The sequence below is a fragment of the Sus scrofa genome, chromosome 5, assembly GCF_054392235.1.
Source record: "Sus scrofa isolate SSC_HxYL_T2T_F1_AM1 chromosome 5, Sscrofa_HxYL_maternal_Yorkshire_Landrace_v2.0, whole genome shotgun sequence".
Classification (NCBI taxonomy): Eukaryota; Metazoa; Chordata; class Mammalia; order Artiodactyla; family Suidae; genus Sus; species Sus scrofa.
The window spans coordinates 66,373,721-66,401,031 of NC_139387.1; the positions used below are offsets into that span (position 1 = coordinate 66,373,721).

Consider the following 27,311-nt stretch of genomic DNA (forward strand, 5'->3'; position numbering starts at 1 on the left):
GGGAACTTGCACCTGCCATGGACACAGCCAAAACAAATAAATAAAATGGAAAAGCAAATCTAGAGTCTTTTGTAGCTTTACCTCTTGCTCAGCTCCCTTCACTTAGTTGATGGGTGGAGACAGAGAAGGAAAGAAAAGAGGGGAGGAAATACGTATTTCTTGTGTACCTACACTGTGAGATAACACACATGAAATTATATTGTTTTCTCCTCACAACAAACCTCACTAGGGAATTCCTCTTGTGGCTCATTGGGTTAAGAACCTGACACAGTCTCCGTGAGGATTCGGGTGCAATCCCTGGACTCGTGCAGTGGGTTAAGGATCCAGCATTGCCCCAAGCTGTGGTGTATCTTACAGATGCCGCTCAGATCCGGCGTTGCTGTGGCTGTGGCCTTGGCTGGCAGCTGCAGCTCTGACTCCACCACTAGTCTGGGAACTTTCATATGCTATAGGTGCAGCCCCAAAAAGCAAAAAAAAAAAAAACTCAAAACCTCACTGCGTTATGGCCTCTTTGGAAAGCTTGCATAGTCTAGAAGAATCCAAATCATCATTTGTAATTTCCCTTATCAATACAAAACTAGACTGATGTTAGTGCAAAGCAATGCGAGTGACAGTCACCTAAATCTCTGTGGAATGCAAGTGTCCCTAATTCAGCAGGTCATTAATGCCGCTCCAACCTCCCCACACCAGGCTTTCTTTGTGATGAGAGGCAGAGCAGCAGGCCCTGAGGAGGTGACTCCCTAACTCAGCTATAACCTTATGAATATCATTTGGTTTCTGTACATAGGGATTTATTTCTTTTCCTTCTTCGCCCAAATGCAATTTTCTATTGCCCTGCCCCACAGAGCCGTACCTGGGATTAAGTAAATGATCATTGTTAGCTACCCTGTCTTTTCCAAGAAATAATATGAACCAGTTCTGTCAAATTAGGGATCTGGCTTTATCCCCCGCGACAATCCAACCTCGGGTGAAACGTGACACTGGCTTTGAGGGCTCCACCCCGTCTGATCTGGGCTGCCCAGCTCCATCCCGAGGTTGCCACTCCTGTTCTTCTGGAGCAAAACCTCGGGTCCAGGGTTTTGGCTTCCCCACCCAAAAACACGGGGGTGGACACTCCTGTGGTAGCCGTGAGGAGGAGGAAAGACGCATGGGGCAAGGTCAATCCACACCCAGTGGAAGGGAACCTCCAACTGCCGCTCCCACGTGAAGACGAGGGGCTGCCGACTGTCCCCGTGTCTAGTGCCCACCAGTCATCCTGCTGCAGCCACAGTCAAAGAGTTGCCACCGCACCTTTATTGCATCTCCAGTGAAGAGCAGTGAATAACTTATTTTACAAGGAATACTCCCCCCGTGTGTGGACAATACCCACGTCCAGACCCGTAGGGATGACTATTTACAGAGGCTGAGGAGCAAGGGGATGGGAGGAGGATTGGCACAGAGACTTAGAGCAAAACAGTGCACACGTTCTCCTGGCAAAGAGAAATCAGGCTGGTCTGCTGGTGGGGTCCAAGGAGAACCCCTGGTGAGGCGCAGGGAGAGGTTAGTCTGGGGACTGATGGCGAGTCTGGGTGTGAATCGGTGCTGGGACCCTGGTCAGGCAGCACCACAGTGGGGAGCGAGCTTAGGGTGACTTTCAGCCCCTCCCATCCAGGCACAAAGGGAGGCACCAGGGAGACGTGGGTGTGGGTGGGGTGGCCTGAGAGACGGGCCTTTGCGGGTTTTGCTCAGATTTGCAGCTCTGCTCAGAGCTAAGCCATTGTCACAGAACTAGCTCAGAGGTGGAAGAGGTGGCGTCTGAGGCTGAACGAGCCAGCGTATAGTCAGATGACCTGAGCCCTAGTCGCGCGTAAAAGGGCAGGGACGGTCAGGGTCATCCTGCATCGCCTGAGACGCCCGCTCCAGAGAAGCAGCCTAAGGCTGGGGACAAAGGGAACAACCACAGAGCGGCCAAGAACTGCAGTCCCGCCAGCCTTCTCCAACCTCGGGACAGAAGAACCGCGACCGCAACCGCGGCTGCGGGGAGGGAAGGTCTTCCTGTGATGCTCTGTACAGCTTCCCTGGAAGGCTCAGGACCAGGCCTGCATCCCGTGACCTCCCCGCTGGCTCTGCTGACTTGCTGGGTTCATCCCACCTTCTGGGACCGGTTAACTGACGTCTTTTCTTCCTCCGTAGTCACTGTAGGGGCTGACCCGAGTCTGGGCCCGAGGAATGGAGAAGTCCTTGGGGGAGTTCCGATTCTGGAAAGGAAACGCTCACGGTGTTAAACCCGTGCCACTTCCCAGCCACTTCCGGGGCACCCCAACCCAGCAGGAGTCAAAATTTCCTCCCCTTGCTCTAAACCCTTCCCTGCCCTGCAGGCCTATCTCCTGTCCTAATCCCGTGAGGCAGATTACAAATAGACGTGTCATCCTTTTTTTTTTTTTTTGGTCTTTTTTGCTATTTCTTGGGCCGCTCCCACGGCATATGGAGGTTCCCAGGCTAGGAGTTGAATCAGAGCTGTAGCCACCAGCCTACGCCAGAGCCACAGCAACGCGGGATCCGAGCCGCGTCTGCAACCTACACCACAGCTCACGGCAACACTGGATCGTTAACCCACTGAGCAAGGGCAGGGACCGAACCCGCAACTTCATGGTTCCTAGTCGGATTCGTTAACCACTGTGCCACGACGGGAACTCCTTTTTTCCCTTTTTTATGGCTGCATCCCAGGCATACAGAAGTTCCCAGGATAGAGCTCGAATCAGAGCTACAGCTACTGGCCTATACCACAGCCATAGCGACTCGGGATCCAAGCCATGTCTGTGACCTACACCCACAGCTCGTGGCAACGCTGGATCCCAGACCCACTGAGCGAGGGAGGCAAGGGCTAGAACCCAAATCCTCTTGCATACTAGTTGGATTTGTTTTTGCTGTGCCACAGTAGGAATTCCCTTTCTTTCTTTCTTTCTTTTTTTTTTTTTTTTTTTTTTCTTTTTTTCCTGGCTGCACCTGTGCATATGGAAGTTCCTGGGCCAGGGATTGAATCCAAGCCAGAACTATGACTATGCCACAGCTGCAGTAACACCAGATCCTTCACCCACTGTGCCGGGCTAGAGATCAAACCAGCACTTCCGCAGAGACAAGCCGGATCCTTAACACACCGTGCCACAGTGGGAACTCCCAGTCATCCTTCCCCAGTGGCACCCAGGGGCCATCAAAATGGCACCATCATCTGTTCCCATAGGACACACGCTCCTGGGGTGCTCATGCCACTGATGAGAAAGGAGAAAGCTCATTTACCTGCAGCTGGAAGTGGGTGGTGTACGGCGCATAGACCGTATCGCCTGTCTCCTCGGTACCTGAAACAGCCAGAGATGAGCAAGTTAATGCCACAGTCCCTACCCCGTGCCCCCACCTGTGCTCACCCAGCTGAGACATTTTTCAAAGCGTGACACACAATTCATTTCAGTCTGTCTCCCTGGTGGATGGTCAGTTTCTCAAGGAAGGAGGTTGTCCTCAAGCCCAGGACCAGGCACAGAGTCAGCCCCAAACTGGCTGAATAAATGAATAACTAGCCTTGTATAACTGCTAGGGAAATGCCTTCCAAAACCTCTCCAGACGCCTCTCATCCCAGGACCACTTCCAAAGCACATTTGAAACCAGTCTTTTCAAAGATCTGGCCAAAGATGTACCTAGAGTGGCTCTCTCTGAGGATTTACCACTTCTCTACCTGCCTGACAAGGGGAGACACGTGTTATAATTTTCCTTGCGAAGGGACAGAATGTATGAGCAATTATCTTCTATGTACTGGGGGACAATCGGAGAGATTGAAACTCCAGAACAGACGAGTAAACATCCGCTCATCATGAGTATATCTTGAAAGCACTCCATCCATTTCCCACCAGTTACCTGTGCAATTTACTCGATAAATACCTAAACACCCTCTGTGGGTAAGATATGAAGAACAGGAGGATTGACCAGAAGGATTGCTGCCCTGAGGCTGCTGCTGAAGAGTGTGGAATATGCGACCATCACACAAATAGCTACGCGATGAGACAGACCCTGATAAGAGCATTGCCAAGGTCTTGAGCTCTGCGGGCGGAGCTAAGACTGAGCACACCTGGAAAAGGGCGAGGTTAGGGAAGGACAAGTCACACACAGGCAGGAAAGTGCGGGGACTCGGTTCATTTGAACGGAGAGCACAGCTTCAGCGGTGGTGAGGTTCAGGCTGTGAAAAGGCTCCCCAAGGATTCGGTCAATGCAGTGGATAGTGGGGGAGCCAGTGAGGTGTGTGGGCAGAAAGGGGTGGTGGCCAGAGAAGTATGTTAGGGAGAGGAAGCTGACAGCGGCCAGAAAATGGAAAGAAGGGTTAAAGAAGGAAGATTAGTTAGGAAACGATAACACGGGGTCCAGAGGGGAGGGGACGGAATGGACAGGAGCCGGTGGGTGATAAAACACCCCCTCCCCTTCCCTTCAGTCTTCCAAGTGCATAGGGAAGGGACCAGGGCAGCAGAGAGAAACAGCAGCAAGCTGTGCACCGCAGGCTTTGAGAGCAGAGAAATGTGCTGGCTGGAGCTATGAACCTGGCCTTGGAGGTCTCTCAGTCCTGTCCCAAACCCACTCCCCTCCCTGATAAGGCCCAGAGACTGATAGAAACGCAAGAGACCAATACATAGAGGCGAATGAGCAAAGGCAGTGTTTTGCTTTTGTTTTTTGTTTTGTGTTTTGCTGTCAGTGTAGCCTGGCTGCTCATGACTCCAGGCAAGAGCAAAATTCTCTCCCAGGAGCCAGAGACAGGCAATAGGCTATAGCTCTTCAGGCTACATGGAAACCCTCGGGAACTTTATGGAAAGCCCTGTTGGTTTATGATAAAAGAGCTTTCTCCCGGCTCTGTGTTCTGGAGTCATTGCCTGGCTGGGCTTTACGCCCCCCAGGCTACAAAGGGTCCACATTTCTGGAAGGATTGCCTAGTTGTCTTTGATAAGGAACACGAGCTCATCCACCTGTCTGTAGGAATTTCTCTAATCATTGCTTTTTCCAGTCCTTTGCTCGCTCCATCATGGTTTGTTTGTTTTTTTTTTTTTTCCTTGTCTTTTGTCTTTTTAGGGCTGCACCCATGGCATATGGAGGTTCCCAGGCTAGGAGTCGAATCAGAACTGTAGCCGCTGGCCCACACCACAGCCACAGCAACTCAGGATCTGAGCCGAGTCTGTGACTTACACCACAGCTCATGGCAATGTCGGATCATTAACCCACTGAACAAGGCCAGGGATAGAACCTGTGTCCTCACGGATGCTAGTCCGGTTCACTAACTGCTGAGCCACAACAGGAACTCCCTCCACCGTGTTTGATTCAGAGAAATCTACATAGCATTGTGTAGACAGTACTAGATAAAGACGCCAGAGGCAAGCTTCATCTCTAACTAGTTGGATGATTTTAAGCAAGATCTGAGCCTCAAGGACCTTATCTTTTCAATTAGGAGAATGACACCTATCATCTTGCGTGTTCCTTACAGCTGTAATATCCGAGGATTTGGCCCCATTTTCCATAAGGAATTCTCCACCCAGCCAGGCTTTGTACCTTGAGTGATTCCCTCTTGAGTGTAAGCTCGGTTCTCCACACCATAGCTCTGCTTCATGAGTTGAGGTTTACAGAAAGCATCTTCCAGAGGGTAATCCATGGTGTTCCGTTGCTTGGTGAGCAATTGAAACTCGGGTACCACGTAAGCCAACAGGAAAACCCAGCCATTGGCCACCAAGGCTGCGCTGAGGATGGTGTCATCCCACTGGGGCCCAGGGGTAGGAACAAAGAGCAGGGCGATCCACACCACCCAGACGGCGAGGGAGAGGAGCGTGGTGAAGTAGATGTGGGCCCCGTGTCTCTTCCAGCCAGTGAAGGGTCCGCGGAAAACGAAAGAGGCCGTAAGGAAGGTCAGCACCATCAGGAAGAGGACATAGATGAGCAGCATGACAAAGTCCTCGTTGCGCCGAGGCGGAGGCAGCTCAGAGAAGATGTTGACGTTGGTCCTGTTCATGGTGAGGACGATGTACTCGATGGCGATGACATCCTGCACCAGGCTGAAGGACACGGCCAGGCCCAGCATCACCAGCAAGGAAAGCCCCCGCCTCCCATGGACCAGCCTGGTCAGGTTGAAGGCGTGAACCAGGAGGCAGGAGAAGCAGAGGGCGAAGAGGATGCCGAAGAGGAAGAAGCGTGTGGGCCCCGTGCTGCCGTCAAGTTGGATGATGAAGGCGAAGGTGAGGCCGAAGACCCCCAGCACGCCCAGGAGGAAGAGGAACTGGATGGGGAGCACTTTGCGCCTGTTGGAGTCCTGCACCTTGCAGATGAGGACCAGGAGGGCGACCATGAAGGTCACCGAGCTCACAGCCCCCAAGGCGGCCAATGCTTCTAAGATGATGCCCCAAACTGCTTTCTGATCACATAGTCTGTAGTACCGGGGGTCCAGGTTCGAGCGGCAACCGCTGGGAGCTGCCGTGGCCATTCTGGTCCTGCAGGAAAGCAAAGTGGGGATGAGGGTGACTCTCCCAGCAAAGCTGGGCACAAGGGACCAAAAAGGATTCAGAAACAATTCCGCATACTTAGCCAGGGTTTTGCCCCTGAACTTACAAACTTACTTTTTTGGGGGAGGAGAGGAGGCACGGGCAAGCTGCAAGAGCAAGGGGCAGAGTTGGAAGAAGGGAAGCTGGAGTTCCCATGTGGAGCAGTGGGTTAAGGACCTGGCATTGTCACTGCAGTGGCTCAGTGTCACTGCTGCTCTGGCCTGGGTTCGATTCCTGGACCAGGAACTTCCACATGCTGCAAGTGTGGGCCAAAAAAAAAAAAAAAAGGGGGGGAAGAAGATGAAGGGAAAGCTCAAGACCCCCTCTATCGAAAAGCACCAGTGAAAGCTCTTGGCCTCTTCTAGTGCCAAATTGGGAGAAAATGTGCAGAAAGAAAGCAGCAAGAAGAAGAGCTGGGATTGAGAAGCAGGAAAAAGTACAAAATGTCCAGAGGGTCTTTCCTTATAGCGGAAGAAATAGCTCAGGATTTCTTCACCACATACCCATAGATGCTTACAAACATGATTTCTCTGGCCCTTCACAGCATAGTGGGGTGCTGTGATCAACCCAAGACAAAAAGAACACACCCCCTCCTGCCCCTTCCACTGTGTCTCGCCAAGATCAGACCACAAGGCAGAGCACAGTAATGAGTCATGACTGGCTGACCCTCCAGGGCTGTCCTCTTCCACGTAGAGAGAATCCAAACACCTGCTTCCCTTAAAGATGCAAAATCATCACTCTAGTTTGTTGAGATAGTCATGGTCCTGCATTTTTACTCACAGAGCAATGAGGAAAAAATTACATATATGTCCATGCAATGTAACACATACACACATGAATATTATGTAGAATGTTAGAATATTATGGGTGCTGTGTTCGCATAAAATAACTTACATAATTGATAGCTTAAATCTATCTTCCTTTGTCATGAGATGTGCCTCTCAAGCTTTCCTTTGTATCACACAGCCATTCTTTCAGCTGAGCACTGAGTTAATCGCTCGTTGAGATGCTCAAGAGTAAAGGGGAAGCGCCATCAGACACGTTCCATGCTGTAGTGGAAGAGAGAGACGGGCCAAATCTGCCACCACGGCCACAGCCTTCCCATGGCTTTCCCTGTCCAGGGGTCTGTCACCTGCACTCCACCCCAAGGAAATGACACCCCCATCTTCCCTACCACAGGCAGAGCTTAGAGCAAAGAACGGGTAAGGTTCCATTTCCACAGGGCAGTGCAGAACGGGATGGAGGAGGGAGAAGAACAGCAAACGAGCTTCAAGTATGGGCAACCTCTGAAATCCAGGGACCCAGAGTCTGATACCAGAGCCTCACCCTGGATGCCACAGAACAAGGAAGGGGGGCGCCGAAGATGCAGAAGAGGAAGAGCCCCGTGTAATTCAAGGGCAGCGGCGGAGGGAAGGGCCCAGGCTCCTGCATTCTCTTCCCTCCCCACCTCCCTGCCTCACTCCCTCTCAGATTAATCATAAGGGCGGTGTCCTGCTGGAAAGGTATTTCTCTCACCCTCCCTGCCTGGCTCTTCCCCACCCCTCAGGGCAGTGCTGTTTGTTGATAAGTAGTTGTTGTTACAATGACCTGATCATTATAAAGGACTTTGAACCTGATGACTTTCCATCTTGAGAGATGGATGAGGTTTTCTACCAAAGGATGGTTCTGGCGCTGCCTAAGAGGGACAGTAAGGCAGAGACTCCCCCCACCCCCCCCCACACACACACACTTGGACCCCTAGGCCCCTCACTTCTGTGCAGGAAGGGCTTGTGTCTCTGGGTCTCCTGGTGCCTACAGACCAGCATCTGACACTAAACAGATAAGGTAGGGGATTCCTGGAGAAAGGAAACCAAGCATGGCTCTCTTGACATAAGAGAAGCCATTTTTGGCTGAAGTCTTTTTTTTTTCTTCTTCTTCTTCTTTTTCTGCCACAACTGTGGCATATGGAAATTCCTGGGCCAGGGATCGAATCTGAACCAGAGCTGTGATCTATGCCACAGCTGCAGCAATGCTGGATCCTTAACCCACCCCACTGGGCTGGGGATGGAACAGGCACCTCCACAGAGACAAGCCAGATAATTAAACCACCACACCACAGTGGGAACTCCTGAAGGCACTTTGTGATCTAAGCCTGACTACAGTGCTTGCTCATGAACAGGTCTCAGCAATATGGTATTACAACTAATAAGTTGTAAAGACTCCTAGTTCTACCTAAAGATTAGCCTGAAGTGCTAATAAAGCGCTAGTAAAGTAGTCATCTTTAAGTAACCACCAGATCAACTGGAACCTAAGGGGAGATGATGTTGACTTTTTCTATTTTTTTTTAAATAAACTTTATTTCCATCTTGGAATTTTATTTTATTTTATTTTATTTTATTTTTTTGCCAGGCATGCAAAAGTTCCTGGGCTAGGGATCAAACCTGCGCCAGAGCAGTGCCCCGAGCCACAGCAGTGAAACAGGTCCTTAACCCACTGAGCCACCAGGGAACTCTGATGTGGACCTTTTCTTACCCTTGTGACTTCAATCAACTGAAGCTCGCATTGATTAACCACCACCTCCCAAGCCCCTCCATGAATATGCATGTACCCCTAGCTTAAAACTACCCCAGTTTTGCTGTTTGAGGAGACACTGCTTTGGGAAAGATCCCTGGTGTTCTCCTTACTTGCTGCAAATAATAAATCCTTCTTTCTCCTGATTTTTGGTTTGGTCGTGTCTTTTGACTCAACACCCTCCTCCAGTTTTTTAAGTAACAAAACGAGCAATGGACAGTGGGTATGGAAAGGACAGCCAACCCATTTCCCCCAATTTCACCTCCAGTCATGCAAGGGAAATGGAGAAATAGGCCCTGAAGTACCTTTAAAACATGTTTTTTAAAATGTTTAAGTTTTTATCATAGGAAAATTCAGGCATACTCAAAAATAAAAAGAATAGTATAATAGAGGCTTGTGTCTTCATCACTTGGTTTCAAAAATTACCTCTCTTGGAGTTCCCATTGTGACTCAGCAGTAACGAACCCAACTAGTATCCATGAGGATGTAGGTTCGATCCCTGGCCTCGCTCAGTGGGTTAAGGATCCAGCATTGCCATGAGCTTCAGTGTAGGTCACAACGCAGCTCAGACCCTGCGTTGCTGTGGCTGTGGTGTAGCTCGGCAGCTGCAGCTCTGATTTGACCCCTGGCCTGGAAACTTCCGTATGCTGTGGTTATGGCCCTTAAAAAAAAAAAAAAAAACCTCTCTAGGGAGTTCCCTGTTGACACAGTGGCTTAAGGATCCAGCATTGTCACTGCAGGGACTGGGGTCACTGTTGTGGCATGGGTTCGATCTCTGGCCCAGGAACTTCCACATGCTGTAGGCATGGCCAAAAAAATTTAAACAAAAAACAACTGGTCTATGGCCAATTTTGCTTCATTTACATCCCCGCCCCACTTGCTAGATCATTTTTAAGCAATCCCAGACATTGTATCATTCTATACATAAATACTTCGGTATGTTTCTCTAAAAAAGATAAAACTCTTCTTTTAACTTAGTCCCACTTTAAAAATTAATAATGATTTTTTAACCTCATGTATCCAGTGAGGGGTCATATTTCTCAATTCTCTCATAAATGCTTTTTTTAAAAACACTTCTTAGTAAATATTTTTTTATCTGAGTGACTCATTGTTTGAAATTATCCTTCCTAATTCACCTCTCAGCCCTCCTCCACCCCTTCCCCAGCATGACAGGGATTGCACAACAGGTCTGAAATGTCCCAAGCACTTCCAACTTTGTCAGAGGGAAATAAAACGCACCAAACTCATTACCAAGCAAGTCTGCAGTGAGAAGGCGCCAGGTCATGCAGGGAAGGGCCCAGGTGAGCCGCAGGGAAGGTGGCTAGGAAAGAAGGACAGGGTTCTGAGAAGCGGAGGTCTTCTAGAAAGCAGGGTTTGAGGTGGAAAAGTGAAGCAATCAGCATTCGGGAACAGAAACCGCCAGGAGCTAGAGCAACAGCCTGGGAGAAGAAACTAGGGCTGGAGCGGGAGAAAACTGTCATGTGGACTATCGTTCGTAACCAGAGTCAAGGGCAGAGAGACCCAGGGTCCACCAAGAAAGGACTTGCTCCTACAAAGACCACACAGGGGAGTTCCCATCGTGGCTTTGTCAGTGGTTAACGAATCCGACTAGGAACCATGAGGTTGTGGGTTCGATCCCTGGCCTCGCTCAGTGGGTTAAGGATCTGGCATTGCCGTGAGCTGTGGTGTAGGTCACAGACGCAGCTCAGATCCCAAGTTGCTGTGGCTGTGGTGTAGGCCGGTGGCTACAGCTCTGATTCAACCCCTAGCCTGGGAACCTCCATATGCCGCAGGAGCGGCCCAAGAAATGGCAAAAAGACGAAAAAAAAAAAAAAAAAAAAACAAAGACCACACAGGGACAGAAAGAAACCATTTACTCTTGGACTTGCTCTGGAAGGGGAGGGCAGGTCTCCTAACTCGTTCTCACCATGGATCAGGCGTGGTGGTACACAGTTCACTTGTCTCATCCTCGCAACCACCCTATGAAATAGCTCGTGTTGTTATTATTCCTGTTCTACAGTTACAGCAAGTGGCTGACTCCCCAGAGTCACCCAGCTAGTAAGAGGAAAGACCAGCATTCGAACCTGAATTCTAACTCCAGCATCACAGGTCTTAAGGTGACACAAGAGGTGTCATTTAACACAAGGGGTACACCCCTTGGTCTGGTAAGATCTTCAAAGCCGGGGAGGACCTGCCAGTTAGAAATGGGGTGACTGCACTAGTGTTCGGCTGTTGCTTTAGGCTGTGAGCATGGGTTAACTTCCTGAGACATGCAGCCTGCCCTTGGCAAGTTGCTCCAACTGTTCAGAGTTATGCAGACCCTCAAATTCCCACCCAGAAAAAAAAAAATGACTCTATCTACAGACTGGCTGTGTGTGCTCTTTGGCCGTAGACAGGGCAGGACAGAAGGGCCTGTGGGGGAGATGAGAAAGCGAGGTATGAGGGCATCCCAGAGGTCTCCCCATTCGTAGACCCAAGGCAGTGGCGCTAAAAGCCAACTTAAGATCTACCACTGGATCAGGGGAGTTCCCGTCGTGGCGCAGTGGTTAACAAATCCGACTAGGAACCATGAGGTTGCAGGTTCGGTCCCTGCCCTGGCTCAGTGGGTTAATGATCCGGTGTTGCCGTGAGCTGTGGTGTAGGTTGCAGATGCGGCTCGGATCCCGCGTTGCTGTGGCTCTGGTGTAGGCCAGCGGCTACAGCTCCAATTAGACCCCTAGCCTGGGAACCTTCATATGCCACGGGAGCGGCCCAAGAAAAATGGCAAAAAGACAAAAAGACAAAAAAAAAAAAAAAAAGTCTACCACTGGATCAGGAAGTGGCCTAGGAAACCCCTAGTCCATCATCCAGGTCCTATCAATCCTGCATCTTCAGTATCTCCTGGGTACGACCACCTCTCCCAGCCCTAAGTCAGCCCACCATCGTCTCTGCCTGGACCACTCTGAAGGCCGAGCTCTCTGTCTCCAGGCTTGCCCTCTCAGAGCCTCTCTATCCATATCCAGGGGAAGAGTCATAACCTCTGCACCTCCAGTGCCTGCTGCCTCACCAGCCTCACCAGCTTCTCCAGCCTCAAACCACACCACACTCTTCTCCTTGTCCCAATATACCTGCTTCTTATTATCCACCATCTCTCTTCAAACATTGTCAGGGGACATTCTCCCTGATGGGCCCTATTATCCATCCTCTTAAAGGTCCCCTCTCCAGGGATGCTTTCCTGGAGGCCCTAGTCTGGTGAGATGCAGCTCACAAATTCCCTGAGCCTCTGTATTTCCTGCAGTGGTGTTTATTACAAAACCCTGTAGTGTCTGTTGGTGAATCTGTATCTCCTTCTAGATTCAAAGGCTCTGTGGAGGCGGAGAATGAGCTAGTAAAAGTCTCCCTGGGAGTTCCTGTTGTGGCACAGCGGAAAGGAACCTGATTAGTATCCATGAGGATGCAGGTTCGATCCCTGGCCTCGCTCAGTGGGCTGGGGTCCGGCGTTGCCTTGAGCTGTGGTGAAGGTTGCAGACACAGCTGGGATCCTGAGTTGCTGTGGCTGTAATGTAGGCTGGCAACTGTAGCTCCGATTGGACCCCTAGCCTGGGCACCTCCATATGCCATGGGTGCAGCCCTAAAAAGCAAAAAAAAAAAAAAAATTAAAATTAAAAAGTCTCTCCCAAGTCTTAGTCTAAGACACCTAACCAGGATGCCCGACGGAACACGTGGGTAGACGTGAAGTCCGGTGGGGGAGCAGGAGCTGTTCCTGCGACGGCAGTGGGGCGGCTGGTACCTGGTTTTCTCACAAGCCCTCAATCTGCATCTTCAGTTCTAACCCCCTTGCTCCCAGCCTCTTCAGGGGTCTGAGATAGGACCTCTGACCACAGCTGGGCTCCTGTCTGAGTGACTCCAGGATCTCCTGGTAGCTTGGATCCTGAGGTGTTCCCAGGAGGCAGAGAGGGATTTGCTGAAATCCAGTCATTGGCTCCCACCCAGTCCCCTGGTGACTAAGCCCTGTGCTCTGGAGGGTGATGGTGAGGTTTTACTGTGTCGCTCCTGCCGGGGGCATAAGGAAGGACTCTGAGTCATAAGGGTGAGATCCCTTTACTTCTTGCAACTGCTGACCAACTGCCCCCATCCAGTAATTCACTGACACCCACAACCGAGACCATGAAATCCCTTGGCGCTGCCTTAAGCCCTTTTCAAATGAGTCAGGACATGACCGAAAGGTTAAAAAAACAAAAGCCAAAAGAGGGAGGAAAGGAAGGGAGCGGGAAAGGAAAAAGAAGAACCAGAAAGGGGACTGGTGGGGGGCGGAGGTGGGGAGGAGGAGAGGGAGGAAGGCAGGGAGGGAGGGAGGGGGTCACTGAGCTCAACTCCGGACCTCTGACTCCACCCTTTTAGGAAAGAGGGGTTCCGGCTGCCTCTGTGCATGGACACCAGCTCCTGGAACCTCATCCTCTCTGTAAACAGGGGGTCTGGTGTTGACCCAGATGCTCTGAAACGGTGCTCCATTGTCCATCCCTCTGGGAAGCTCCATGAAGACAGTTTCCAAATCTTATTCTCCCTCCTCCTCATCCTCCTTCTTGCCCCATCTCCTTTAATTTTCTTATTTTTTTTTTTTTAATTGTGCTTTGGAGTTCCCATTGTGGCTCAGTGGTTAACAAATCCGACTAGGAACCATGAGGTTGAGGGTTCGGTCCCTGCCCTTGCTCAGTGGGTTAAGGATCTGGCGTTGCCGTGAGCTGTGGTGTAGGTCGCAGACGCGGCTCGGATCCCGTGTTGCTGTGGCTCTGGTGTAGGCGGGTGGCTACAGCTCCGATTCAACCCCTAGCCTGGGAACCTCCATATGCTGCAGGTGCGGCCCTAGAAAAAGGCAAAAAAAAAAAAAAAAAAGACCAAAAAAAGAATTGTGCTTTTATTTATTCATTTATTTTTTTTTTTTAGGACCACACCTGCAGCACATGGAAGTTCCCAATCTAGGGGTCAAATCAGCGCTGCAGCTGAGGGCTACACCCCAGCTCACAGCAACACCAGATCCTTAACCCACTAAGCAAGGCCAGCGTTCAAACCCACGTTCTCCTGGATACCAGTCGGGGTCTTAACCCACTCAGCTATAAGAGGAATTCCTTGCCCCACCTCTTTTAAAGCACATGTGCAGCAAACTCCTAATAAAACCCCAGACCAGGGCTGGAGGCGAAGTCGAAGGGTCTGAACACAGGCCCAGGGGAGGGACACAACATCGTGAAGGGATCCCTCACCTACAGGACTGACCTGAGAGTGGCCTTGACACACAGCATGGACAGGGATGCAAGGTCAAATGCCAGCCTTTGAAGGGTCTCCCAGCTTCTCCTTTCCCAGAGAGCTGGGGAAGGGTCTGGAATTACTTATGCCCAGGCCTAGAAGGTTGCCCCGCTGGCTGCATGAAGGCCTCCCCAGATTATCTGAGTGTCATTTACCTCGGCCTGAACCTCGCCCAGAGCTGATCTTAACATTCCTCCTTAGGAGATCTATCTCCTGTCATCTTAAAAGAGGGGGGCAGTGACCTCTTTGAACTAATGCCAGGGAGATGATATCAAATAACTCCAGTGATTCTGAAAGTTGAAACTTTGAACCATCCCAGCCAAGCAAATTGGCAATTTTCTAGCATTTAAATCTCTCCAGCCTGGCACTGCCATATTCAATCAGTAGCAATAACAACAGTCACAATGTAAGTATGAATAAAACTAATGACAACTACTGTCACATACTGAGTCTTCTTTCGAGCCAGGCTCGATGCTAAGAATCTATAAGTTTTTATGTGTGTTTACTCATTTATATGCTTTTATATCTATTATCTCATTTAATATTCCTCCAACCAATTTTGTAGGTGAGAAGACTGACTCTTTCTTTTTTCTTTTTTCTTTTTTTTTTTTTGCTTTTTAGGGCTGCCCTCAAGGCGTATGGAAGTTCCCAGGCTAGGGACTGAATCTGAGTTACAGTTGCCACCCTACACCACAGCCACAGCAACGCCAGATCCAAGCCAAGTTTGCAACCTACACCATAGTTCACAGCAATGCTGGATCCTTAACCCACTGAGCAGGGCCAGGGATCGAACATGCATCTTCATAGATAACAGCCAGATTTGTTTCTGCTCTACCACAACAGGAACTCCCTGAATCTTTTTTTTTTTTTTGACCACACCCATAGCTTGTGGAAGTTTCCAGGCCAGGGACCAAATCCGTGCCCAGCTGTGACCCCAGCTGCTGCAGTGGCAATGCCAGATACTTAACCTGCTAAGCCACAAGGGAACTCCAAAAAGACTGATCCTGAAGAGACAAAGTTACATGTCCAGTGTAACATTATGAGGAAGAATATCCCTTTATGAGCAATCTTAATTAGAATTTGATCTTGCATGCCATCTCTAAATCACCATTATGCTCTTTGAACATTTTTCTCCCTGACTCCAGCCTGTCTCTATTTATTTAAATATTTTTAATTGCAGTATAATTGATTTATAATGTTGTGTTGGTTTCTGGTATATAACAAAATCATTCAGTTATACTATATCTATATATCCTTTTCATATTCTTTTCCATTATGTTTTCTTATAGGATATTGAATATCGTTCCCTGTGCTATATAGTAGGACCTGTTTATCCAACCTATATATAATAGTTTGCATCTGTTAATCCTAAACCCCCAACCCACCTCTCCCCCCTGGCAACCACAAATCTGTTCAAGCCTCTCTATTTAAACCATGTCCCAGAAGTCTCCAAAGCAAACAATCCTGCATGTGGCCAATCTTCCAGTCAATCCACAAACGTTTAAGTGCCTACTTTGTGTCTGGTACTGTGCTAAGTGTACAAGGCATGCAACGTGGCCACTGCCCCTGCAAGAACCAACAGAGTCACAGAACAAACAAATAAGAGTTACAGAATGTGCAGGGAATGCTGAGGGCCATGGAAAACAATGACCTACTCTACCTAATGGGGAAAAAAAGAATAGAATTTAGAGTGGAGACCAGGGGGATGAGATCTGAAAGATGGGAGATTCTTAGGAAGGTAGGACGAAATGGAGCTTAGAAACACAGGCTTGTGGGGAGAGATGCTCAGTTTAGCTTTGCTGAATCTCAGATGAATATGGGGCATGTTCATGGAGGAATCCAGGAATGATAAATTCTAAGTCTCTTGGGGTTTACTCTGGGCCACACCATTCAATCCTCACACCAGCTCTGTTATTATACCTCCTTTTCACAGTGGAGGTAATGGGGGCACAGAGACATGAAATAAATTGCCCAAGATCACTGGGCTCCTTTTTTTTTTTTTTTTCTATTCTTTTTAGGGCCATATCCATGGCATATGAAAGTTCCCAGGCTAGGGGTGGAATCAGAGCTACAGCTACCGGCCTACTACACCACAGCCACAGCAACAAGGGATCCAAGCAGTGTCTGTGACTTATACTACAGCTGACAGCAATGCCGAATCCTTAACCCACTGAGCGAGGTCAGGGATCGAACCCGCATCCTCATGGAGCCTAGACAGGTTCATGTACCGCTGAGCCACGAAGGGAATTCCACACACCCCCCTTTATTTTGGCCTCTCCCACAGCATTCGGAAGTTCCAGGGTTGGGGATCAAACGCAAGTTCACGTCAGTGACCACACCAGATCCTTAACCCACTGAGCCACCAGGGAACTCCCCGGGAGTATTTTCTATCTGGAAGGGAAGTGGGGCTCATCCAAGACCATTTCTGACAAAGTTGCTCTTTTATCTCAACACATGTGTTATTCTCCTTGCCAAAAAGGAACACTTCTCCTCCTGGTCACAATCCATTTACTGTATTCTTAGAAATTTGGCCCCAAACTTACCTCTGTCTTGAGGGTTTTTTAATTATTAGTCCCAACTCATTCTAAAATTGTAGATCTCTTCATAGTTTTTACAATTAAGGATTTCTCAACACTCAAGTTTCTCCATTCAAATGTCATACATTATACATTAATATCAGTGCTAACTAGCCTATCAGATGACAAGCTTCTTAAGGAAACAGAGAAAATCTCTTTGTTGGTATCCCCTTCCCTATGCGCTCTTCCCAGTGGTTGGGGTTTTTTGGGGGGGGCGTGGAGGGGAGGTTAATAAATAAATGTACCTGTATTCACCAACATTTTGGGGGACTGAGGGGCCACATCCACAGCATAGGTTAGTTACCTGGCCAAGGATCAAATCTGAGCCACAGCTGCAACCTATGTCACAGCTGCGGCAACGCCAGATCCTTAACCTGCTGCACCGGGCCAGGGATCGAACCAGCACTGCCACAAGAACAACACCTGATCTTTAACCCATTGCACCACAGCAGAAACTCCTGCACAATAGTTGTTGAGCAAATATTTTATTTATTTATTTATTTATTATTTTGCCTTTTTAGGGCCGCACCTGCGGCATATAGAAGTTCCCAGGCTACGGATCTAATCGGAGCTACAGCTGCCGGCCTACACCACAGCCACAGCAACACTGGATCTGAGCCACATCTGCGACCTACACCACAGCCACAGCAACGCCAGATCCTTAACCCACTGAGCGAGGCCGAGGATCGAATCTGTGTTCTCATGGATCCTAGTCGGGTTCGTTACCCACTGAGCCATAATGGGAACTCTGAGCAAATATTTTAGACTAAGACTGACCAGTCTGTGTAACTAAAAGCAAGTTATTTATGAGCAAGTGTGAGTAATGGAGAGGAAGGATTTGGGAGATGAATGTGTGCTGATGCTAATTCTCCTATTTTATTTGAGCTGAGTTCTAAGACGGGGGGGAGGGGGAAGGGAGGGTGGAGTCCCACAGAAATTTCTCTGCCCTAGGTGAAGGATTAGTTTTAAGTGGAAAGTGTCCACAGGGAAATCTGCAAGATCGCCTCTTTTGGGTAAGCCGTCCACATTCTGATGACATAAAAGTGATGCATTGTGGCAACCGCTTATGAATAACACCTGAATAACATCGCTGAGTTGAGTTTCTATGCAGTAACTGGGAGGAAATAAATCATCATTCCACCACTGGCAGATCTAAATAAGTATGAAAGTATTCATCCCAATTTCCTCACTTTCAGGTAGTTCCACTTTCAGGAGTATTATCATCTTCCTCACTCTTTCTCCCCACATATATACATATATATACATTTGGCCGTGCCCTTGACATGCAGAAGTTCCCGGGCCAAGGATCGAATCCAAGCCATAGCAGTGACCTAAGCCACAGCAAAGACAACGCAGAATCTTTAACCACTAGGCCACCAAGGAACACAATCATCTTCCTCTATTCTAAACAAAGCGTGTGAACTTTAGAGAAATCACTGGAATATAAAATACTAGAAATCCCCTTTTTTAACTTAATATTTTGAGTGAAATTTCTAAATCTCTTAGGCCTAGAATTTTAAGAAAATTTTCAGAAAATAGGTGGATAAAATGAAGTCCTTTGCTGGTATACCATCTCAAAGACAATTTCTTTTAAGCATTTTATTTTAGCATATAAAGGTAATATATTCATGTTTCCAAGCTAAACTTATCATCTCTTTACTAGCCTATTTATCTAAACTCTGAGAATGGTACTACCATACACTCAGTGTATCTAAAAGTACAATATAGATTTTCTAATGTGGGAGAAGATGAGCAGACCAAATGGCCAAAAATTAGGTGACAATAGCAAGCAATTGTTATTACAATAAATGTAAATGGTATTCTTTTTATTTTGAAAAGACTAAATTAAATATACTAGTAAGAACTTCACATAAAACAACAGGATTCAGAAAAGTCAAAACAGAAAAAATGAAAATAAATGAAAAAAAGCAACAATAACAGATGGTGTTTATCTTGCAAGTGTTATGTATCAGGTACAAAGTGAAATAATAGCTTGCTCAAGGTAAGAAAATGAAGTATGAGTTGATTTATTAATATCACACAAAGTTTACTCAAGGCAAAAAAGCTATTCTATTGACCTAAAAGCTTTTTTATTTTTTTTTTTTTATTTATTTTTTTTTTTTTGGTCTTTTTGTCTTTTTTGTTGTTGTTGTTGTTGTTGCTATTTCTTGGGCCGCTCCCGCGGCATATGGAGGTTCCCAGGCTAGGGGTTGAATCGGAGCTGTAGCCACCGGCCTACACCAGAGCCACAGCAACGCGGGATCCGAGCCGCGTCTGCAACCTACACCACAGCTCACGGCAACGCCGGATCGTTAACCCACTGAGCAAGGGCAGGGACCGAACCCGCAACCTCATGGTTCCTAGTCGGATTCGTTAACCACTGCGCCACGACGGGAACTCCTAAAAGCTTTTTTATAATAATTAAGAATACTCTGGGGAGTTCCTGTCTTGGTGCAGCAGAAACAAATCCGACCAGGAATCATGAGGTTTCGGGTTCGATCCCTGGCCTCAATCAGTGGGTTAAAAATCCGGTGTTGCCTCGAGCTGTGCTGGAGGTCACAGATGTGGCTTGGATCTGGCTGTGACTGTGGCTGTGGTGTAGGCCAGGCGGCAACAGCTCTGATTCGACCCCTGGCCTGGGAACCTCCATATGCCGCGAGTGCGGTCCTAAAAAGACCAAAAAAAAAAAAAAAAAACAGAATACCCTGGGAATTCCCTGAAGATACAACCATCATGAGCTTTTTTTTTTAAAGGAAGCTTCCAGGCTAGGGGTTGAACTGGAGCTGCAGCTGCCAGCCTACGCTACAGCCCCAGCAATGCAAGATCCCAGGCATGTCTGCAAGCTACACCACACACAGCTCACGGCAACACCAGATCCCTAATCCTGAGCAGGGCCAGGGATCAAACCCACATCCTCATGGATACTAGTTGGATTCGTTACCACTGAGCCATAGCAGGATCTCCCCATCATGAACTTTTACGCACTGAATAATATAACACCAAAATACATAAAACAGTAGCTACCAAAAATACAAGGAGAAATCAAAAGAAATACTATAGTTTCAAGAGATTTTATCAGTCTTTAGCAGATGAAATAGAAGAAATAAATAGTAATATGGTAAGATTTTATAAATGTTCTATGGATATGCTAGTCAAAATATGCCCTATCTTCATATTTTATAAGATCTCTATAATTAATCATGTGATTCAGACCCTCCACATCTGTGATCAGCATACATTTTCAGTAAAGGGTCAGATAGTCACTAATTTAGGCTTTGAAGGCCATTTGTAGCTGCCAGCATCCATAGATAATACAGCGGCAATGAGCATGGCTGAGTTCCCATAAAACTTTATTTATAAAAATAGGCTGTGGCATGTGTTTGGCCATGAATCTAGTTTACCAACCCTCCCTAAATGATTTCTTCTATTGAAGCAGTCATGGAACATTTATAAAAACAGAATATTTTAGACCACAAATAAAAGGTCTAAAATAAGAAACATACAGACTATATATTCTGACCACAAGGCAATAAAACTAAGAATATAAGTAGAAACAAACACACCAAACTGCTCAGAAAATTCGAGACTCCTCAAGCAAAAATATTATTCAATTCATTGTTTTCCAGGGCCCTATTACACCAACACGTCATTTCCTGCATTTCCTCAGCTCAATCTGTGGATTTTTTTCTTTTTTCTTTTTTCTTTTTTCTTTTTTTTTTCTTTTTTTTGGTCTTTTGTCTTTTTAGGGCCGCACCTGCAGCATATGGAGGTTCCCAGGCTAGGAGTCTAATCAGAGCTGCAGCCATCAGCCTATGCCACAGCCACAGCAACGCAGGATCCAAGCCGTGTCTGCAACCTACACCACAGCTCACGGCAACGCTGGATCCTTAACCCACTGAGGGAGGCCAGGGATTGAACCTGCAACCTCATGGTTACTAGAAGGATTCGTTAACCACTGAGCCACGGATGGGAACTCCCATGTGGATTTTTAAATAGCAGTGGACCTGAAGACCAACCCCCAGGATGAGAAGCATAAAATCAGCCCAAACTCTTCTTCACACCCTGTTATCTTCAGTTCCCACTGAGAAGTGGAATACAAAGACGCAGACCAAAGAGGATCCCCAAAGAGACATTCACAGATAGAGAGGGGCTAGAATTGCAGCCCTGGGAGGGAGCTTGTGGCCTTTCCAAGACCCTTTAGGAGAAACTCAAGGCCCAGGCCCAGCCTCCTCACAGCTACATGGCCTGCAGAGCTGGGATGGAAACAGGCTTCCTGACTCAAGGCTGAGAGCGCTTCCCACCTCCCCACACCCCCAGGAGCCCTGTCTCCCGGGTGACACCCCTGCTGACCCTTCCTCCCCAACATTCCTTCCCTCTCCTGGTGGTAGCCAGCACCCAGACTGGAGGGTGGAGCGCTGACCCCTATTCTCACTCCACCCCTGGCCCAAGCCCTTTGTATCTGAAGTGGCTCAAGTGCTCCCCTTCAGGAATGAGCCCACAGCCCCGGCAGATTCAACCCAACCCTTCAACAGGTGTGGCGTCTACAAACCCTCTGGCAAAAATCAGCCTGGAAAGAAGTCAGGAATGAAAAGTCCTTCAAATTCCTTGATCCCGACTTGGTCTCCTCCTCCTCCTCCTCCCTCCCACCCCCAGGTGGAGGTTTAAGGGACCCTTTGGACAGTTGAGGGCCATTCCTGAGCCGGGTCTACTTGTTGCCTGAAGGTGGGCTGTTACTGGACATTCAAACGACCTTCAGCCCCGAGGGTCCAGAGCAACTCAGAGGACAGCAAAGTGGGGGGAATGCTATGAGCTGATGGCCCCCACTCACATCAAGAGAAGGGGAGGCTTCTAGAATCTACCTTCCCAAATTCAGAAGGGCATGCTTGTCGTGGAAAGACAAAATAAATGGGCACTTTTCAGAACCTGGTCACCCCCTCCCTCTTCCTGCGCCTCCCCCCCCCCCCCCCCCCGTCCCTGCCATTTCTCTAAGATCTTCTTTTCTCTTCCCCTGATCTGACCCCAAAACTACTCCCCTGCCTGGCCAGGATTCCACCTCCTGAGTTTGTTCAATGTCTGAACAGAAACTATTTATCCTGGTTAACTTTCTGCTCTCCGCCTCTCTATCTTAGCCGGGGTGGCGGGGCGGGGGCGCGGGGGGCGGTTTCCGGTAGTGACGGTGGGATCTGAGTTGAGTTAAATTCGAGGAGTTTCTTTCCTGGGATGGTTTTTTTTCTCCGAGCCAGCCGTAGTCCGCTACCGGGATTTCTCCCCTCTGGTATCCCCCCTCCCATCCCCGTTCTCCCGGAGGATTTCAGTCCCGAAGTCTGGCGCGCTCCGATCTTCGCGCGCCTCACTTACCCGGGCGCCTGGGCTACGGAGGGTGAACTTGGCGCTGCTGCTTCCCGCGCGTAGAGGCAGCACCGGAGCCCCTAGCTGCTGGGGAGTCCGCGGGCGGCGATTACGCCCTCCCGGCGCCCAGCAGTTATAAAGGCAGCTGTCCTCGGAGGGAGGAGGGAGCAAGGGGGTGAGCAGAGGGACAAGGGGCGGGAGAGGGTCAGGGGGAGAGGACACGCCCATTCCAGTGCCGCGGCACTGCATGCTGTTATGAAAATAAAAGTCCCCGTGCCAGGGAATGAGCCAAAAGCCGCCTGACGTCAGCGGCATAGTCACCCTTGAAATAGGTGGTGGGGGTGATGGGAGGAGGGACCCCAGGGGACCCACCCCGTCCCGCCCCGCGCATCAGCTGCCCCGGATGTCTCAGGGCGCGGAGGAAAGGGGTCAGAGGGGACCGCTCTGTATCCGTGCTGCAAGCCGTCACCACCTCGAGGGAGCCACACCCGCCCTCTCGCCGGGCACTCCTGTCTGCCAAGGGCAAGGGCTAGACAGCCCGCAGCGCCGGTGAGATTCCTGCGTCCCATGGGAAGCCAGGCCCGGGAAAGGGGGAGCTGGCTACTGTCTGGGGGCTCCCTGGCCACGGCAGGTAGAGGCCAAGGAAAATGTCCTCCCGGATCCAGAGTCTGGTCAGACTACTGGTGAGAGCTGTCCCGAGACGGGCACTGCCCCGGGCGGGAGACCTGGAAAGATCGTTATCTCTCCACTTTCCTAACTACTTCTTTTAAAGCCTTGAGGATGCAGGGAGAGGAGAATGCGGATGCCAGATAAAATTATGAAATAAAGGAATTTGCCTTTGGTATCTGGGGCTCCCTCCCCTGCCCACCCCTCTTAAGCGATCAAGCCAATCCCACTGAAACCTGTCTTTATTGACTTGTCAAACAATGCCTGAGTGGCTGCCTCCTGGCTGTCTGCTTCAGGCAAGGTTCTACCCCACCGCCTTGCACTTTCAAGGTGCAGGTTAGTTATCGCACCTGGTCACCTAACCTGGAGTACTATGCATATAAATAAACAAGGAAGACCTAGGCTTCCCAGCTTTCTCCTCACTTCTCTAACCCCAGGTTTCCAGAGTCCAATGGGCTTTTTTTTTTTTTTTTTTTTTTTCCTTTTTTCTTTTTTCTCAGCAGCATATGGAAGTTCCCAGCCCTGGGACTGAATCCAAGCTGCAGCTGCAACCTACATCACAGCTGAGGCAATGCCAGAACCTTAACCCCTGCCCTGGGTTAAGGTGTCCACCACTGCCAAATGGACAATGCCAGATCCTTAACCTGCTGTGCCACTGTGGGAACTCCCTCTAAAGGGCTTTTTTAAAGTGACTTTTGGAAGACAATGCCTCCACCTTTGTTAGGTTTTTATTTCCCTGTCAAGGAACCACAGCTGAGGTTTTGAGTCTTGGAAAGCTTCCTTTGAGGCCTGCAGCTCAAGGGTCTAAGTCCACTTGCTCCTCTCCCAGGCTCCTAGGCACGTGTGTGTGTGTGTGTGTGTGTGTGTGTGTGTCTCATCTGTTAAAGGAGGAATTTGAGCTTCTTCAGGCTTGTCCCATGGACAAGTCATTAAAACCACGAAGGCCATCCACACATAGAAACTTTCTAGCAGCTAGAAGAAAAAAAGGGGGGGGGGAATTAATTTTATTTTGCTTTTATTTATTTATTTATTTTGGGGTGGAGGAATGCTGTACCTGTGGCATATGGATGTTCCCAGGCTAGGGGTCGAATCAGAACTGCAGCAGCCAGCCTGTACCACAGCCACAGCCACACAGGATCCAAGCCGAGTTTGCAACCTACACCACAGCTCTGGGCAGCACCGGATCCTTAACCCAATGAGCAAAGTCAGCAATAGAACCTGAATCCTTGTGGATACTAGTTGGATTCTTAACTTGCTGAGCCCCAATGGGAACTCCAGGGGAATTAATTGTAATAATATATTTTATTTAACCCAAGATCTCAGGCGTTATCATTCCAACATGTAATCCATATTTTGTAAAATATCAATGAGCTATTTTACATTCTTTTGTTTCCAATTTTGTTCTCAAAAGTCCAGTGTGTGTTTTATAGCACTGGCCAGTGTGGACCAGCCACAGATCAAGTGCTCAAAAGTCCTGGCCCAGCTGTCTCTAAGGGCTCTTCGGGCCCCAGCAATTTAGGAGTCGGGATTACCAAGGCTAGGGTGAGGTTCATGACAAGAAGAAAAAGATGTTAGTTAAATCGGAGGAGGGAGGTAAAGCAGAGGGTTATGACTTGGGGACTTTTTTCCACATGCCCCGCCCCCCACCCCTCCCCAGGACAAGAAACGCAGGGAAACCTAATGAGAAAAGGGTGAGTGTGTTTTATTTGTCCTATTGCTCCTTGTTCTCTAGTGACGTCTGTCTGGTGGGTCCAGGGCTATGTAGGGGAGAGCTTTATGGGGATGCCTGTCTCGAAGCACTGCCCTTGGTCACCTGTGCCCACTGGTCCCCACTTTTCTGTTGACTTCAGATTTCCCACCTTGTCCTTTAAGCACTCTCTCTTCTACCCTCCTTTTACCCTCCCGTTCTCCTCCCATCCCTTTATCAATCCACCAGCCCAGGGGAGTTCCCAGGTGGTCTAGTGGTTAGTGTTGTCACCACTGTGGCCTGGGGTTCAATCCCTGGTCTGGGAACTGAGATCCCCCATCAAGCCACTGCATGCTGGGACCAAAAAAAAAAAAAAAAAACAGGAAGAAAACAATACACCAGCCCAGCACCAAGTCAGGATTGGAGTGAGGCACTCAGGGCACAAAATGTAAGGAGTCACTTCCACAGCCCTAGACTGAGTGCTGCTTCAACTCTGAGCCCCGGGCATCTGCACCTCCATAGCCCCAGCCCCAGAATCCCTGCGGGCCTGGGCTCTGGAAGGTGGGGGTGGGGGAGGCTGAGGAGGGTGGGATAGCTGAGTAATTTTTTTGGTTTTTTTTCTTTTTTTTTTTTTTTTGGTTTTTTAGGGCCGCACTCGTGGCATATGAAAGTTTCAGTCTAGGCGAGGGGTTGAATCAGGGCTGCAGCTGCTGGTCTACACCACAGCCACAGCCACAGCCACATCAACTCAGGATCCAAGCTGCATCTGCAACCTACACCACAGCTCACAGCAATGCCGGATCCTCAAACCACTGAGTGAGGCCAGGGATCGAACACAAGTCCTCATGGTTACCAGCTGGGTTCATTCATTACCACTGAGCTACAACAGGAACTCTCAATAGCTGAGTAATTTTAAGATGCCTCTGAGGAAGACAGGGGGGTACCCAGGAGGTAAAATCATATATTTGCTCTTGGTCTGGAGAACAAGGTTGAGGCCCTCGGAAATCAGTGGAAGAAAGAGCAGACAGGGAGTCTGGAGAGCCAGGCATGAGCTCTCCTGCTCTGAGTGTTACCTGGCTTCGAGTGACAGGTGGCATTGTTGAGGGACATAGAAGGGAAGCTCATGTGACTGGAAGTGAGAAGAGAGAGCCTCACAATAAGGGTGCTTGTTCCAGAGGCGGGGGAGGACCTTCATTCTGCTGCCAGGCTGGAAGGGGTGACTTTCCATGGGGACAGGCTTGGGTCTGCCTCAGTCTGGGAGCCCCAGAGCCTGGTCCCTGCTGACCCCTCCCTCACCATCCCCCGAGGGCCGTGGCTGCCAGAACCACCCTCTTCCACTTCGATTACAGGACTGAACAGGAACACGGACGGCTCTCCCAGCTTCCTGGTGCTGACCCCTTTACCCAGGCCACTGAGGCTTTTGGGGCTGTAGAACCTCAGCCCTGGGTCTCCCTCCTTTGCCTGCACTTCTTCACAAGCAAGATGGAATATGTCACCTGTCCCCCTCCCTGACCCATTTAAGAAGCATCTGAGGGAGTTCCCTGGTGGCTCAGCAGCTTAAGGATCCAAGGTCGCCACTGCTGTGGCTCTAACTGCTGCTGTGACGCAGGTTCGATTCCTGGCCTGGAAACTTCCCCATGCCTTGAGCACGGCCAATAATAATATTATTAATAATAATAAATAAGAAGCATCTGAGTTGGAGGAGAAACGCACAGGGGGATTTTATCGCCTCGGGTTCATTACACTCATGGAACGTCGGGTGTCCATGAACCACAGCTCCCGCCAGCTTTTTGCTAACCATGGCTCCTCCATCCAATCGCTAAACCATCCAGGAAGCATCAAGAGCCAGCGACACACCAAGGATTGCAGGATACGTGATACAAGTAAGAGAAAGATGACACTCAGTTTCTATCCCTGAAGCCACTCCACATTTTTAAGCAGTTTAGCAGCTGTGGATGATCTTGTGCATATCTGCCAGGGATTCACAAGAAAACTGCCTTGAAGGAGCTCAGTCTGGAGGAGAGAAGGATGCAATGAAACAAAAGCATGCATTCAGGAGTTCCCATTGTGGCTCAGCAGTAATGAACCCAACCAGTATCCATGAGGATGTGGGTTCGATCCCTGGCCTTGCTCAGTGGGTTAACGATCCAGTGTTACCGTGAGCTGTGGCGTAGGCCGGCAGCTATAGCTTCAATTTGACCCCTAGCCCGGGAATTTCCCTATGCCTCACGTGTGCCGTGCACCCCCCAGAAAGCATGTGTTCTGTTACATGTTATGCCTGAAGAACACACGTGGTCCAGGGGAGCGGCTTAAAGGATGAGTACGTTTTTCAGGTGGAGGGAGAAGAGGCTGAGTAACGTGAAGGGCATTCCAGGCCAAGGGGACAGAATTCGCAAAGGCACCGAGGTTGCAACAGCTCTGCCCATCAACACAGCATGAATCCAAAGTGTGGGCAGCAGGAGATGAAGCGCACAGGTAGACCAGACGGCGTGTGGAGTCCAAGACTCATCCTGGAAGCAGAAGAGCTTTGATGCACAAAGCCGGGGGCCCACCTGAGGAGATGCATGAGACAAGCAGCCCTTCCGGCGGCCCCAAACCCTGTGACTGGTGTCCTTATAAGAAGAGGACATGGGGAGATACACAGGCATAGAGGAGGCAGACACACAG

General features: G+C 49.2%; 1 protein-coding gene and 1 long non-coding RNA gene across 5 annotated transcripts in view; both read right to left on the reverse strand.

The window, feature by feature from the left end:
* Positions 1-27,311, reverse strand: part of LOC146403400 (uncharacterized) — a 1,275,680-nt gene that overhangs the window by 1,124,666 nt on the left and 123,703 nt on the right. The window lies entirely within an intron of this gene.
* On the reverse strand, positions 1,271-22,402 carry GPRC5A (G protein-coupled receptor class C group 5 member A). Of its 4 annotated transcripts, none has more exons than XR_014803822.1 (5): positions 22,301-22,402; positions 5,557-6,485; positions 3,277-3,335; positions 1,885-2,237; positions 1,271-1,836 (listed from the first exon to the last, which is right to left on the reverse strand). XR_014803822.1 is itself a non-coding variant. In XM_021092325.2 (5 exons), the coding sequence occupies exons 2-5, from the start codon at positions 7,463-7,465 to the stop codon at positions 2,145-2,147; spliced, it is 1,116 nt and encodes a 371-aa protein (XP_020947984.2). In that variant the 5' UTR covers positions 7,466-7,585; positions 22,301-22,402; the 3' UTR covers positions 1,271-2,144. The 4 variants fall into 4 exon arrangements, 2 of the variants coding, with proteins under 2 accessions (XP_020947984.2, XP_020947985.2); XM_021092325.2 differs by adding an exon at positions 7,431-7,585 and having other exon boundaries at positions 1,271-2,237; XM_021092326.2 differs by having other exon boundaries at positions 1,271-2,237.